Genomic DNA, 16,552 nt, shown 5'->3' on the forward strand with positions numbered 1-16,552 from the left:
TACTGTCACTTTTGATGCATTTAATGCATCCTCGTTGAATTCAAGTATTCATTTATTTATTTTTTAAAAACTTTTTGATGTGTATATTGAGTATATGTGAAATAATTTCTGAATATCCCTGTAATTTTTCCATGAATCTGTACTCACATTGACATCAGTGTTGTTGTTTTAAGAAAAATGTGATCTTCAGTAAACCGGATAATGGTAGTTTGGGTTATAGTTTGCGTGTTTTAGTGGCATAGCAATGTGTTAAACGCTTCACCCATCTTTTCATCTTTGCAGTGTTTGCGTGTGTGCTTGTCCGTATGTGTTGTAAATCCAATATAAATTGGATTTAATGTGAGCACATTTTTATCCCCGCACGATGGGATCACAAATGATTGCAAAAAAAAACCCCAGATGAACTTGCATTCAAAAACGTCAAGTACAAATCCCAGATCAGAAGCACTGTCCTGCCCGAAACACGCCCTATGCAAATACACAAGTGTAAACGCTGTGTTTGCGTAGTTTCTGGTCTTTATCTCCACATCGTCTCTTTTTAAATGTCTTCTGTTCCCAGCTGCTTTGGCTTGCAGTCCTCCGGGCCAGCAGGGGGCGCAGTGTCTGTCTCAGCTTGGCTTTGCTGGCTCTTATATTTAATTGTCTTCTCTTTTCCCCTTCTCATGGCACCCAGGCGCGGCTCCCCTCCTCTTCATCCACCCTAAGCATTGCTGAGGTATTCCTGCATGCATCTCGGGCCAGATCAGCAACAGCTCTCCTCCACCTCCACATGTTGTCATGTGACACGTTGAATGTGCCCATGATGAATGTTGCTTGAATCCCCTCCTGTCTTGTCATGCATGCTTTTATCTCGAGTGCAACCGAGAAGAAATGACTTGCTGTCATTTTTATGACAAATTTAGATGTTTGTCTTGGAGATTTTTTGTTGTTGTTGTTGTTGTTTTTAGTGTTTTTGACATTGTTTTTTCCATCATTTTTGTCTTTTACTTTTTTCTTTTAATGCATTTTTAATGTTATTTTCCCTCATCCATGAAACGCTCTGTGGCAATGTGAAGTACATTGTATTTGCTAGCACTTACCTGTATTATTTATATATCGACAATAAATCGGCCTAGATTTTCGGTATCGACAAGTGAAAAACCTGTATCAATCAACAACTAGTCGTTATCTACGTAAAACACAATATATACTTTAAAAGTGCAGCTTATAACTTCTCTTTCTGCTGTATTTTAGACATATTGGGAACTTTTTCACTCTGATTGATCTAAAGAGTTTTTTAATAGTTTTTAAAATACGTTTTATTCGATGTTCTATCCATATACTGTAAATTACAAGCTTATATATCACACTGTAAAGAAAAATATCTTATGTTTTATTTAATATTTAGTTATTTAGTAATCAGTAAATTATTTATACATTTTTGTAAAATGTTATTAGTGTGACAGCTATTAACATATTTAAAATTTTAATGTTTTTCCAGTAACAAATGGATTTTTTTTTTATTAAAAACAAAAAAATGTATTGAAAAATTATACTTTTTTGTCAAATTGTATTCCGGATATCAAAAAAAAAAAAAAAAAACTAGCAATTTATTCATTTTTATTAGCATGACTGACCTGTTAAAAATGTTAAATGTTGTCTTTTTTCCAGTAACAAATTAATTTTCTTTTTTATTAAAAACAAAAAAAATTTAATGGCAATTTTTTTTATTGGACAGATTGTAGTTAAGATAACTATGGAAGCTTGTTTCCGCCACGGAATACAAAAAATTAAAGATAAATGTGACATTTTATCTTTTTTTCTCACAATTGCAAGTTTATATAAAAAAGGTCAGATCTGCAAGATGTAAACTTGCAAATGCGAGGGGAAAAAGTCAAAATTGTAAGATAAAAAGTCGCAATTACCTTTTTTTTTCAGTGGCGGAAACAAGTTTCCATAGACATCATAAAAAAAACTTTTTTACTTTAGTAAACTACATTTACTTATCCAGTGTATTTGTATCTCAACTTTTGGGAGTAAGTAAAACTCCCATGTTTTACAAAAAAAAAAAGCCCATGCACAAAAAAACAAACAAAATATAATGATTTTTAGTAGGTATTTTTATTCATTTTTACTAATGTGACAGTAGCTCAGCTATTTTAAATGTTGTCTTTTTCCAGTAACAAATTAATTGTATTTTTTTATTTAAAAAAGTCTTTGTCAATATTGTTTTAGTGAGAGATAAATATCATGCAATGCAGTTAGTTCACTGACTAATGTAATTTGTGTCAGTTGCTCGTAGCAGACTGAACTAGTTTGCTGTCTTGGAGAAGCGTGATGCCAGTGTCATTCACCATGGGAGTGATTTCTCCTGCTCCACGATTTCTTTTCTGTTGGTTTGTTCCTATTTATCACTCACGATTTACAGCATTAGATCAGTTGAGTTGTTTTTACCAGGGGTGAGTTTTCATTCCGTTCAGCTGCTCATGTTTTCCATTGCGGCGGTTGCACATCATTGCAGTGTGTTTTTATTACTGTGCGTCTTGTTGGAGAGAGTTAGTGTATCTGTGAGTGTGTTTGTGTCAGTGTTTGTGGCAGAGCATGCTCATAAATGTGTTTGATAGAATGCGGATTGATTCTGTATCTGTGCCTGTTGGATATGGAGAGGTTTGTGTGTGTGTGTGTGTGTGCGTGTGGGGGAAAGATAGGAGTGTGTGTGTGTTTAGGGTGAGTGACTATCCTGTGGCTTCCTCCAGGCGTCACGACGAGAGTTCAGAGCACACCTGGATGAGGTCATCACACTCAAGTCAAGGTACTCTACCTTGGACCAGGTAAAGAGCTCATCTTTAATCACAGCGAGACAGATTTAGCCTGTAAACACAGACGGCTCATAAAGTCTAGAAATAGACTCTAAAAAATACTTTTTTGAGGTTAAAAATATAACAAAGATTATTTCAGTACGTTTTACTATTTCAGTCTTACTTCAAATTTTTTATTTCTTTGCAATTGTTTCAAAGTAAATCCTACACCAGTGTTGTTTTGTGCATAAGTCAGCTACGATAACAGATTCACCATTGTTTATGAAAATAGCACAACAGTTTTCAGTCAAATATATAATATTTAGCTGCATCAGTCGACTATTAGTTACTCTGTAAAACACAGATTAGACATCTATATTTGTAGTTTGTACTGAGATGGTTTGTTATTTAGCACACTGTTATTTAGTAATCAGTGTAAAATTGAATTCATAAAAAATATTTATACATTTTTATTAGCTGTCAGTCTATACATACTGATAGTCATGTTCCTGTAACAAATTGATTTTATTAAATGATTATTAAAAACAAATTCGGATGTACAGTATAAACACTTTTTTGTCCGATTGTATTCTGGATATCATAAAAAAAAGTTTTTCTCAGCTTTTAAAATATATACAAATAAAATAGTATATATATATATATATATATATATATATATATATATATATATATATATATAAATATTTGCTAAACCACAAAACACAACTAAAAAGGACATCATAAATTCGCAAAATTCCTTTAATCATATATATATATATACGTACCATTATTTACCATCATAACTACAGTCTCCTCCAAAATACCATGGTTACTACAGTTAATGTGCAACTAATCTTTTACAAATAGAAAACAGAAGCAAGTGCAGTGCAACAAGTTTTTTCGTGAGTCTTTTTCTGCTTCAAAATGTCACGCTTAATTCAATGCGTTACTTGCCGTTTCTTTGTAATTGATTGAGAAATTGACTTGCAACTTCCGAGTTTCAAATTAAATCCTACACCGAAGTTTTGCTGAGCAATAGAAGATTTTGCCATTAAAGTCACTGTGTTATTATGTTTAAAGGAGATTTAGTATGCATGATTCTACAGTAGAAACAATGGTATTTTGATGTTAAGATAAAGAGAAGCCTTTTTTTGCACAGAGCATGGCCATATGCTATATTATGGCATGAATATTTTCACTTTTATATGATCTTTTAGCAGACACTTTAATCAAGTGAATAAGTGACTTAATTAAAACAACCAAAATTATATTGCTCTGACACACTCATTCACTGCCATTTGTTCTCTTTTTGTTTTACTCATGTGTGATGTCGTTTGTGTCGAGGATCTAACAGTGTGTTTGCAGCAGTGTATGTGTGTTGGAGAGACTTTAATGAATATGTTTATGTGTGTGTGTGTGCATAGCATTGTAATTAGTCAAACTTGCTGTGTAACTTCCCTCAAAATATTGAGAATAATGGAGCGGAAAGATCCTCTTAAGCTACACTTAAAACGGCAGCCATCCCTGTAAAACAGGGTAACCTATGGTTAAACAGGGTAACCTATGGTTTAACAGGGTAACCTATGCTTTAACACAGGGTTTCCGCGCGGTTGTAAAAGGTAGTAAAAGGTAGTAAATTAAATTATGCCAAATTAAGGCCAGTAAAAAGTAGTAAAAAGTAGTAAACGTCATCTGACGAGGTAGTAAATTTTCGAAGCCCCATCTAACTGGGTCTATATCATGGGTGTCCAAACTACGGCCCGGTTTTTATTGGCCCGCAGCCAGGGTCCGAAATTAACACCCGCCAAGCGCCAAGTGCGGTTAGATTTTCCGTTTGGCGAGTAAATCTCAAAAGGCTATCCGCCACACTGGCGGGTGAATGTTCATCATACCAAAATAGTAATAAAAAAATATTACAATTGCCTTTTGTAATGTTATGATGCCTGGAAATTAGTTCAAATCTCCTGCTAATCTAGAGCGAGCGAGCGAGCAAAATCGCGCATGCAAACCGTGTAGCGAGCGCACGGCAGAGAGGGAGAGACCTTGCGTGTGTGTGTGTCTCTCTCTCTCTCTCTCTCTCATGCAGTGGTGACGTGTTCATATAAACGGCACCTAAACGCTGTAAAAAAAAAATATATATATTATGACATTTTAATTGTTTATTAATAAACAAGTGTTTCTGTGTCAGCTGCAAAGATGAAGATGACACTGACTCGCGATCTTCGCAGTAGTGAACGCGCCGGAGAAAAATGCATTTCTTACGGATTAGCCTATAGCCTACTTTTATTTAGTTTTGAATGGTTCTGTTTAAAAGTAGAAATTTCAAGCTTTCTGTAGATAATAGATATAGGATATTTCTAATTTGTTTAGGTCTGTGAGGCGAGTAGCCTAGGCTACCTATACGCTGAGTTTCGGTTCATGTCTGAACGTGTTGTGATTAGGCCTATACAAAATAATGAAACATGGATTAAAATTAAGATAAAATTAATACAAAACGAAATTCGTTTTAAAGATAGGCTTTGTGTTTTCTGTTTGATGTCTCTGTGAAAGTTTTAAAAGCATCCTTAATGGAGAACGAACGGTTAGGCTACATAACATGTTTTTTTCCTCAAATGCAAACACGAAATAAAAGACAAAATACTTTTTAAAAAGACAAACCATAAATTTTTGGGGAAAAAATATGGATTTATAGCTTTTGAAAAAAAAAATATGGATGGATTAATAGCGTTTTGGAAAAAAATATGGATGGATTTATAGCGTTTTGAAAAAAAATATGGATGGATTAATAGCGTTTTGGAAATAAATATGGATGGATTTATAGCGTTTTGGAAAAAAATATGGATGGAAAGATATTTCATGTCTTTACTTGTCACTTTACTTAACACTTAACACTGCTACAGTTGAAGTTTGAAGCCGTGTTGGTAAAAATATTGTGATGGTAGTAAAATAGGTGGTAAAAGGTAGTAAATTCAATTTAAGAATCTCTGTATAAACCCTGTAACAGGTAAACCTATGTAAAACCTACATAGACAGCAGCCTTTTAAGGCAGAATGCTTAATGAAACAGAACCAGAAGTGACTGGTTTGTAAGATCACAATCTCAATTCAAACATGATCTTATTCCTAAATGACAATGATTCGACTCTGTCTATTAAACCTTTGTCAAGTACAATCACAGCGAAGATCTGTGTTCTGATCCAGAGAGAGTAATTGTCATATATAGGTATGAAACAGCTTCACGAACAGTCACAGTCTCATTATTTCTGTGTTACAATAATTCAAATTATGACACAAGTACTGGAATAAAAGTTTATAGTTCGGAAATAAACACTGATGTCTACTGTAGTGATCAAAATAAAGTAAATCAACTTTTCAAATTAACTTGACGCTTCAAATAAAAATGGCATCAATTACATCTTTACACCAGTAGGTGGCGACAAGTGACTGTTAAAACATGTTTTCATTGAATCATTAATTTAAAGGTACACTGTGTAGGAATTTCTCCCATTTAGCGGTGAAATTGTATTTTGCATTCAAACAAATAGTGCTCTCTAGCGCCTCGCGTTTTCAAATGCGTGTTGCAACTGCGGTAGCCGTTATATACCAAGAAGCTATGTCAACATGTCTTCCAATAGCACTTCATCGAGTTTTCTTTTGGGTGATGAGGTTCGTTATTTCAAACAAACTGCAACTTGACATTTGAAAATAAAGCTTGTAATTTAGACCGTAACATTGACTTACATGTCAAGAAGAAAGCAGGCACTTTGCCGGTCACGTTTCCTTTTAGATTAAATTTGTCACTTTTTTTACACCAATAAGGACATATTTATGAATAAAGATTGATTTTAGCTAATAAAATACTTTAAAAACTACACCGTGTACCTTTAAAGGAACACTCCGACTTTTTGGGACTTTAGCTTATTCACATTATCCCCCAGAGTTAGATAAGTCCATACATACCTTTTTCATTTCTGTGCGTTCTGTAAGTGTTATTTGACGCACCCACCGCTAGCCTAGCTTAGCACAAAGACTGGATGTAAATGGATAGTGTTAGCATAGTAATCCCAATAAGTGACAAAATAATGCAAACATTTTCCTATTTACATGTTGTGATCTGTATAGTCACAGCGTGTACAAAAAACAAGGCTATATGAGACAGAGACCATTTTTAATCGTATAAATACTGGGAACTATATTCTCACTCGGCGTAGGAGCACAGCTAGCGTTACTTGGGCGGAGTGGCTACTTGGGCGGAGTGATCAGCGCAGCACACGAGACGCCCTGTTCTGTTGATGGTTCCGTAAACAAAACAAACGTGACTAACTCGCTAGACGTGACTCATGATCATGGCTGACTTTGAGGAATTGTCAGACTCAGAGGAATTTTACTGTGTATCAAACCAAGATCCCGAACCATATAGGTTTGAGCCAGAATACACAGACGAGGAGTTACAAACTTTGGAAGCTGTAAGACAAGATGTCGAACAGATTGATGTCGAAGGGAGAATCAGAACGAACACGGACTGGTGGTGTAAATGTGGAACATGCCAACCTATGCCCACTATGCCCAATGTATAAAAAATTATTACAGGAATAGATATATTTGAAATGCAATTTATTACAGCTGACCAAATGTAATCAACAGCATATAATACAGTAATGTTAGATAATTGCATTACAATAGCCTAGAATATGGGGAGAGTAATTGCACAAGGCAAATAGTTTTTGCACAATGAACCCACAGACAGTAACGTTAGCCTACTATTTCACAAACATTTTCTCAAAAAAGAAAACTGCCCATCCCCCTCCAATTCATTAGCAAGTTGAATGTTATAACGTTAGTCCTGAGAGTTACATTTAGCGCCGCTCATTTGTTATTGAGCGATACAGTGTGTTCATGACAACACAATAATAACAATAAAGAGGATACACGGAGCCCCTATTCACGTAATAATTTCACTAAGTTTACATTACATTAGCATGGCACTGTTACAGTATGGCTAATGTTAGTCATCTCAAAACATAACGGAACACTTACCGCAGCAACAGGTGATCCAATTTGTCCTGTCTTTATCGATGGGATGGCTGTATCCTTTAGCACACGTTTCATGGTCCGTGTGGCAACTTGCATTTTTTCAAAATAGTCGTCCTCAGTGAAATGTTCTGAGCAAACTAAATACTTCTTGATGGTGTTTACAGGTGTGTTTGGATCGATACCCAGAACAAGTAGCCATCGATCCATCAGGTCAGCGTTTTTGGTTGGAATTCTATGAAATATCATAGTATTACCTGGTCTCCCCTGTTTATTGTCGCAGCTCTTTACAATACAGCGAACACCCATGACTGTAAACTATAAATTTACTATCTAGTAATTGCTGACTCTATTACTCCAACTCTGAGCGAACTCTCTGCTCCTCACCACAGGGCGTCTCGTGTGCTGCGCTGATCACTCCGCCCAAGTAGCCACTCCGCCCAAGTAACGCTAGCTGTGCTCCTACGCCGAGTGAGAATATAGTTCCCAGTATTTATACGATTAAAAATGGTCTCTGTCTCATATAGCCTTGTTTTTTGTACACGCTGTGACTATACAGATCACAACATGTAAATAGGAAAATGTTTGCATTATTTTGTCACTTATTGGGATTACTATGCTAACACTATCCATTTACATCCAGTCTTTGTGCTAAGCTAGGCTAGCGGTGGGTGCGTCAAATAACACTTACAGAACGCACAGAAATGAAAAAGGTATGTATGGACTTATCTAACTCTGGGGGATAATGTGAATAAGCTAAAGTCCCAAAAAGTCGGAGTGTTCCTTTAAGAGATTCGTTCAAAAATGCTCATTCATCCAGGAATGAAACAAATGAAGTATTTATGAGTGAGTCATTGAATCATTCACTCAAACCGAGTTTAAATAAGTCAGATTAATTAAACATTTTAAATAGACTGCAGCAATTAACATTTTGTCAAAACCTCTACTAAACTGCGTTATTTTGTTCAGTTGTCTGTTCAGAATCCTGGGAGAATCACAATCTCTGTTTTAAACCAAAAAATGTGATTCTCAGTTTATCCAGAATTAGCTCTAATTCCATTATAGAGTTTAAATGGCATAGTTTAGGTCTGATTTGATGTGTGTGTGTGTGTGTGTGTGTGTGTGTGTGTGTGTGTGTGTGTGTGTTGTGTGTGTGTGTGTCCTATGATGCACTTCAGGAGTGTGTTGAGTTCAGCTTCACAGTTTGTGCAGATTGTAAAAATGACGAGAGCTCCTGTCCTGCTTCAACCCCGTCACTGTCTTAATTAAGTGACACCATATGACACAGTACAAGCTCCATCATATGGTTTGGTCTTCTAGCTGACATCAGTAGGATATCTAAATCCATCACTAATACTAACTAACCCACACACACACACTCCAGTTTCATATACTCTTAAAAATAAAGTTTCCAAAAGGGGGGTTTTGCCATTGAAGAACAATTTTTGGAGAACATTTAAATTAAAGAACAGTTCCTAAAATAACCTTTGGTTACACTTTATTTTAACGTGTCATTGTTACAGTGTAATTATATATTAAGTACTGAGTAATATTAAGTAACTACATGTACTTACTATAGGGTTAGGGTAGGATTAGGGTTTGGTTGAGGGTTAGTTGCATGTAATTATGCATAATTTACTGTTATTACTATGGTAAGTACATGTAACATATGTAACAAGGACACTGTCAAATAAAGTGTTACCGAACCTTTTTCTTTTTCTAGTGTAAAGAACATTTTAATAATCTAAAAAAAAAACTTTTTCCACTATAAAGAACCTTTTGTGGAATGGAAAAGTTCCATGGATGTTAAAGGTTCTTCATGGAATCATCGATCCCAATAAGAACCTTCATTTTTAAGAGTGTTTTTAACCAAAATTAAAAGACTTGTCATGTTTCATTTTTGTGAATATCTGTATTCACGCCACTTCCATTCACCAAAACAGGTGTCAGACACAATTAATTCCTGGATTAAACATTTAAAGTCATGAAATTACTCTTTTTTTTTCTGCTCAGAATCACAATACTTATCATTCGATAATACAAAAAAATAAAATAAAACATCAGCTGAAAGATGATTTATCAGATGTGACATCACAAGGAAATATATATATTTCTTATTTCTTGTAAATGTCTTTACAAATTAGGTATTAATTATTCACATCTATGATATTTTATGAATAGTTAATGAACTGATATCCCAGTACTTTTACAGAATATTTTTTTTTTCAGTGCATCTTAATTTTTCTTATTTTATTCACTCAGAAATACATTGCAATAATTAAAATGGGTGTTGCATGACATTTGATGTTGACTTTAAAGTGTGTTTTTGAATGACTGGCTATATAGTTCCCTAAAGCTTAGGTGTCTGTGTGTGTTTAACATTTGGCGATTTAAATGTAATCTATATGAAATGTTCGTTAGCATCCTTTTTAGTTCTTCAAACACCTGAAACATAAAGGGGTCATATGATGCTTTTAAATATTTTCCTTTAGTGTGTAATGTATCTGTTTGTGCATATATGAGATTCGCAAAGTTACAAAGCTCCTCAAAAGGAGCTATTCAAAATAAGGCTTATTCAAAAGGAATACAACAGTTTTTATAGAATAGGAGCATGGCAAAAATGACATGATACATTACAGTACATAATTTCCCTACAATTTGATTGGTTCTTCATAGGCAAACCCTTCTGTTACTAGGTAGAAGCAAACTCTGTTTTCTTGATTACTTCATTGTTAATCACAAGTTTTCAAACCTAGACATCTGTCTAGTTCATATCCGCTATTTGTTATTTATACACTCACACACTCAAAGTCACGAGTTTTCGACCAAAGAATTTGGAAACATTTAAGATTCAAAAGCATATGAATGTTGTTCCTGCGAGAAAAATAAATGTTAGTTATGATTAATTAAAAAATCCATCACACCTATTTCTCATTTTTCTCAGTTATTTTGCTTTATTTCCAGATTCAATCATAGACTCGCTCTTTACATTCAAAAACAGAGCTTTAAATCTCTTGACAAACTAAAAGACGTAAATTACATTAGTATGTATTCTAAAAAAAGATACAGACTGTACTGAATGTCAGCTTGCTTATTTTGCGCAAGATAAGGATTTATTGTCAGGCAAACTAGAAACTACTCTTCTAACCACAGGTCGACGCTGTCGTTACAAACACACACTTTGCGATGCTTTTTGCAAATGTTCGTTAGAACGATGGTTTCGGGAAACACAGACTCGTTGAGCTATCCTGATAACGACAGAACTTGCGACCAGAGTTTGCTAACGATGCTTTTGGGAAACAGAGCATTACTGGGATTAGAGGAGCTGCAATAACGTACAATATGTGAATATTAAAGCATGTTGTTAACCTATCCTACTACACCCAGTAATCAAATTAACGAACTTTTAAAATAGCTTCATACGACCCCTTTAACTGTGCCTTCTGTCTGTGTCTGTGTCTTTGAGTTGCCTGATGCCGCTGTCAGTTTTCAGTGGGATTGTTTCTTGTGTTGCTTGTAACTGATGGACTGATGACTTTATCTCCGTAAGCTCCAGTGTAGGTTGGAGGTGCTTAAAGACGATCGCCGAGGCCATAGGACCTTCAGTTCTCGAGTAACTATCCCAGAACCATCAACAAACTCTCTCTCTTTGCCTTCTTGTTTTTTTTTTTTGCTCGCCACTTCTTTGTGTCTTTCTTTTAGCATTTCCTAATCTTATTTTGCTTTTCTTTTTGGATATCTTGAATATATGGGTAAAAGATGAGTTTGACTAGTTAACATGAACTAACAGCATGTATTAATCTCAGTAAATATACATGTTAACATTTACTAATATATTATCAAAAGTTGACATGAACTAACAATGAACAGTGGATTTTTTATTAACTAACATTAACAAAGATTAAAGTTCATTAGTTAACATTAGTTAACTACCTTAGTTAACATGAACTAAGAATGAACAATACTTTGGTTACACTTTATTTTAAGGTGTCATTGTTATAGTGTAATTATATATTTAAGTACTGGGTAATATTAATTAACTACATGTATTTACTATAGGGTTAGGGTAGGATTTGGTTGAGGGTTAGTTGCATGTAATCATGCATAATTTACTGTTATTACTACGGTAAGTACATGTAACATATGTAACAAGGACACAACATTTGCTAATACATTATTAAAATCAAAGGTTGTATTTGTTAACATTAATGCACTATGAAGTAACATGTACAGCTTATTATTTTATTAACTAACATTAACAAAGATTAATAAAAACTGTAACAAATATATTGCTCATTGTTAGTTAATGTTAGTTAATACATTAACTAATGAACCTTACTGTAAAGTGTTACCGTAAAATTTAATATAGCATGAAAAGCTTCCATGTTAGTAGCATAACACGGTGATTTTAGCCTATTATTGAACCTCTATAATACACAGCCACAAACAGTGAGTCAGATTCCTGGGATCCCTGAACATTTCTGCTTGTTTGTTCACTTTTTTATACAGAAGTTATAGTGTTTTGTGAGTTTTGCTGACACCATCATCTTGTTTGATTTATTATCCCCGCGCTGCTCGCTGCGCTTTGCTCTTTCAGCCGTTCTATGTGTCTCTCTCACATGTTTCATGAGCCGTTCTGGGTCTCTCGCTCTCGTAACTCTTTCTCTCCTCCTCCGGTTCTTCAGTGATGGTCTCTGACTGCTTGTCCTCGGGCAGCAGTCGTTCTTCGGGAACGTTTGACTCTATCATCCTCTCTCGTTCTCGCTGTAGAGCACTAGACCGTCTATGAGATCTCTCCCGACACTGATTATAGGGTGGTTTTCACAAGTACAGTCATCACAGACTCCAGGAACTATCACCTCAGTCCAGAAGAGACGCGTAACATGTTGAGGTTACAGAGAGGATGATGTTTTTTTAAAAGAGAAGAAAGTGTGAATGAAAGGAGAAAGGAAATTAGACACATCAGTGGGGTTCTATATGGAACCCTAGGGTTCTTGACTCAATTAAAGAACCCTTTATGCCAAAAAGGTCTTAAATGATTGCATAATACTCTCAAGTTTGAGTTATTTCCATTTTTCTCCTGTGATAAATTATGGTTTAATGTTTAAAATGTAATTAAAATTACAAATTAAACCAAAATGAATGAATTCAAACTAAATCCCATGATGGGAACCACTGAAAGGTTCTGTATATGAAGTGCCTGAAAGAAACTTTTAAGGTTCCAAATGGAATTTACAGATTTTTATCATGGGAATAGGATAGATTCAGTATCAGATTTAAAATCAGATGAAGTTGTGTGTTATTACGTCTCTGATCTCTAATATTTCTTCTGAATCTCACTACCGTTTAAACTTTAAAGGTTTGGGGTCGTAAGTTTTTTATTTTTTTGTTGAAAGATATTGTTTTCAACATTGATAATAATCAGAAATGTTTCTTGAGCAGCAAATCATCATATGAGAATGATTTCTGAAGGATCATGTGACACTGAAGACTGGAGTAATGATGCTGAACATTCAGCTTTGATCACAGGAATAAATTACATTTTTACTATATATTCACATAGAAAACATTTATTTTAAATTGCAGTAATATTTCATCATTTTTACTGCATTTTTTATCAAATAAATACAACCATGGTGAGCAGAAGAGACGTCTTTCAAAAACATCTTACCGACCCCAAACATTTAAACAGTGATGTTGCTCTGTCTGTTTCTCCTCATTACATCCCAGAATTCTCAGCTCCATGTTTGTCTCCATGACATTACTTATACTGTTTTCTGGGGGGTTTATAGCAAACATCTCATAAAAGCTCCATGAAAACACAAATAATTTCAATATTAACTTTTTTCCTGTCTTTCTTTCCTTCTTTTTCTTTCTTCAGGTGCAGTCACGATGCAGCAGCAAAGAAAATATCTTACGAGCAAGTAGGTCTAAAATATTCTTGTGTTTCTTCTGCATGTGATTTTATTTAAAATGCTATAAAAGTATTTTGCAGTTAAAGCCTGTTTTTCCATTATTTTTTCCAGTGTTTTAGTCGTCTAGCCTGATAAATATGCCAATATTTTGCATCAGCAGTTAATTTGTTTGATTAGCATCACAAGAAAGACCTTTGACAGCATAAAAGTCATGCTTTTAGTTAAAACTGCATAGTTTTTTCTTTATGCGTGAGCAAATGATGATACTGGGACTAAACAAAAAACAAGAGATAATCTAAAATTCACTTTTTTTTACAGATTTATTTATTATTATTATTTCTATTATTATTATTATTGGAGGTGAGGCTATTTATACTAAGTGCAAATAGCAAAAAAAAAAAAAAAACTATTTGGTTTCCACTAAGTGTAAATAATAGTTAGATGTTTAGACTTTCGCAGTTAGTCTTTAATTAATCTTTGCAATTAATCTTTAAGTTGTATTTGTACCTCAGCGTATTTTAGTACTATGTACTAGTACAAGAAGTCTTTCTACTTCCAAACTTCATGTTTAATTCAATGTGCTATTTACAATTTTTTATACATTTAATAGCAATTTCTGAGTGAAAATTGTTTCTACGCCTAATTTTTTTCAGTGTACATTATAAAACTGTATACAATAATAATATCATATTCAGCGTTTATAATTATATTTATTAAAAAGGACAGGCTATTTGCATTTAGATAGATAAAATAGATTAGTTTGAAAATATATATTAAATAGACACTCTGTAAATAGTGTGTAAAATAAACATTCATTCATTTTCAGTGTTTTCTTTGTGTTATTTATTATCATTCATGCATCTTTATGTAGATATCAGCATCAGACACTAGAAACCCCCATCAGTTGAGCATTATTTGTGTGTATACAGTATGACGTGTTTAGGATCGCGTGTGTGTTTGTAGGTCATAGTGCGGTGGACATCACCAAAGTGGCTCGGAGACACCGTATGTCTCCATTTCCTCTCACCTCTATGGATAAAGCCTTCATCACTGTGCTGGAGATGACCGCAGTTCTGGGCACTGAGATCATTAACTACAGAGGTACACACACACACACACACACACACCAGTGTTTCAGACCATCAGCTCGGGTTGTTGAGATGGATTTATGTATTTCTCCTAACAAAACAAAAAATGCCAAAAAGCGCCTCCATGGTATTATACTCTCTGATGCAGGCACTTTACCAAAGTATCTTTTGTGAGTATCTTTTTTTCTCTTATCACTTTTTTCGTGATTTTTTTAAACATGTTTTTTTTGGCTGTTGAAAATGAATCTTACAGTATGTGACGTATATCATATCAGTGTGTGTTAATCTGCTGTGATATTGATCCTTCTGTAATCTGATGAAATCATCTAATCTTCAAACCGTGTGTGTGTGCGTGCGTGTTTGTGTGTGTGTGGGTGTGTGCGTGTGTGTGTGTGTGTGTATTATATTATATTATATTATATTACAGTATATTATATAATACTAAACCGTTTCCTGAGATGGTCTCAGTTCAGTTCCCTTCACAAAGCGTTTAGAGAGAGATTAGTCGCTACACTAAAAAAAAAAAAAATCATCTAATCTTCAAACCTTGTGTGTGTGTGAGTTTGTGTCCGTGTGTGTGAATGTGTGTGTGTGTGTGTGCGCGTGTGTGAGTTTGTGTCCATGTGTGTGTGTGCGCGCGCGTGTGTGTATTATATTATATTATACCGTGTCCTGAGATGGTCTCAGTTCAGTTCCCTTCACAAAGTGTTTAGAGAGAGATTAGTCGCTACACTTAAAAAAAAAAAAAAAAAAATTTAACTTTAACTGTAAAAATGCTACAAGTAAAAACCTGTTGATTGGTTAACAGCAAGTTCCCTTTCTATATATGGTGGAAAAACTATAATAGATCTATTTTAAGTAATTTTACAGTAAAATGCTGTTAAACGTACAGACTTTGGAAGTAAAAGTCATCTTAAAAATTAGATTAAAAAAACATAAACTGATATTCCCACAATTCCCTGCGTGACACTTTACATTTGATGGTGTTTTGTTGAAGCAACTATGGCTCTCTGAAAAACTGATTGGTTAATTGTGTATTTGATTCTGCAATCAAATATGATGTTAGAAAAACACTAAAATGTATAATTGACAGTTTTCCCATGCAGGATAAATGATTTTCCGGCATTGCTGAGCCAATTTCATTGTCTCTCTAATTTCATGTTTCCATCTGGTCGATTAATATCACATGACAGACTTTTGACGGCATAAAGTCTGGTGCATATTTTGTCTTTATGCGTGAACAAATGAATATAATGGGACAAAACAGAAATCAGCATCTAAAATCCACAATTAAATTTTTTAAATGTATTTTATTTGTTTATCTTGGGAGGTAAATATGTGACCCTGGATCACAAAACCAGTCACATGGGTCAATTTTTTAAAATTGAGATTTATACATCACGAAAAAGCTGAATAAATAATATTTCCATTGATGTGTGGTTTGTTAGGATAGGATCATATTTGGCCGAGATACAAATTAGAAAATCTGGAATCTGAAGGTGCAAAAAAATCGAAACATTGAGAAAATCTCCTTTAAAGTTGTCCATTTATGTTCACGATTGTGCTGCATTCACTCACAAAAATAAATGTTTTATATATTTACAGTAGGAAATTTACAAAATATCTTCATGGAACATGATCTTTACTTAATATCCTAATGATTTTTGGCATAAAAGAAAAATCAATAATTTTGACCCATACAATGTATTGTTGGCTATTGCCACAAATATACCCGTGCGACA

At 34.2% G+C, this 16,552-nt stretch overlaps 1 protein-coding gene across 12 annotated transcripts in view; it reads left to right on the forward strand.

The window, feature by feature from the left end:
• Nucleotides 1–16,552, forward strand: part of gphnb (gephyrin b) — a 103,531-nt gene that overhangs the window by 70,960 nt on the left and 16,019 nt on the right. For 5 of the 12 annotated variants that reach the window (XR_013822910.1, XM_079887988.1, XM_079887986.1 and 2 more), the window contains 5 exons: nucleotides 674–715; nucleotides 2,736–2,810; nucleotides 11,358–11,420; nucleotides 13,689–13,731; nucleotides 14,686–14,823. Coding sequence is in view for 11 of the 12 variants with exons in the window: in XM_079887988.1 (XP_079744114.1) it covers nucleotides 674–715; nucleotides 2,736–2,810; nucleotides 11,358–11,420; nucleotides 13,689–13,731; nucleotides 14,686–14,823 (361 nt within the window). In the remaining variant the exon portion in view is untranslated. The remainder of the gene's footprint in view (nucleotides 1–673; nucleotides 716–2,735; nucleotides 2,811–11,357; nucleotides 11,421–13,688; nucleotides 13,732–14,685; nucleotides 14,824–16,552) is intronic. The other 7 variants (XM_079887995.1, XM_079887996.1, XM_079887993.1 and 4 more) reach the window with 2 other exon arrangements.

Source organism: Squalius cephalus (genome assembly GCF_949319135.1).
Source record: "Squalius cephalus genome assembly, chromosome: 12".
Classification (NCBI taxonomy): Eukaryota; Metazoa; Chordata; class Actinopteri; order Cypriniformes; family Leuciscidae; genus Squalius; species Squalius cephalus.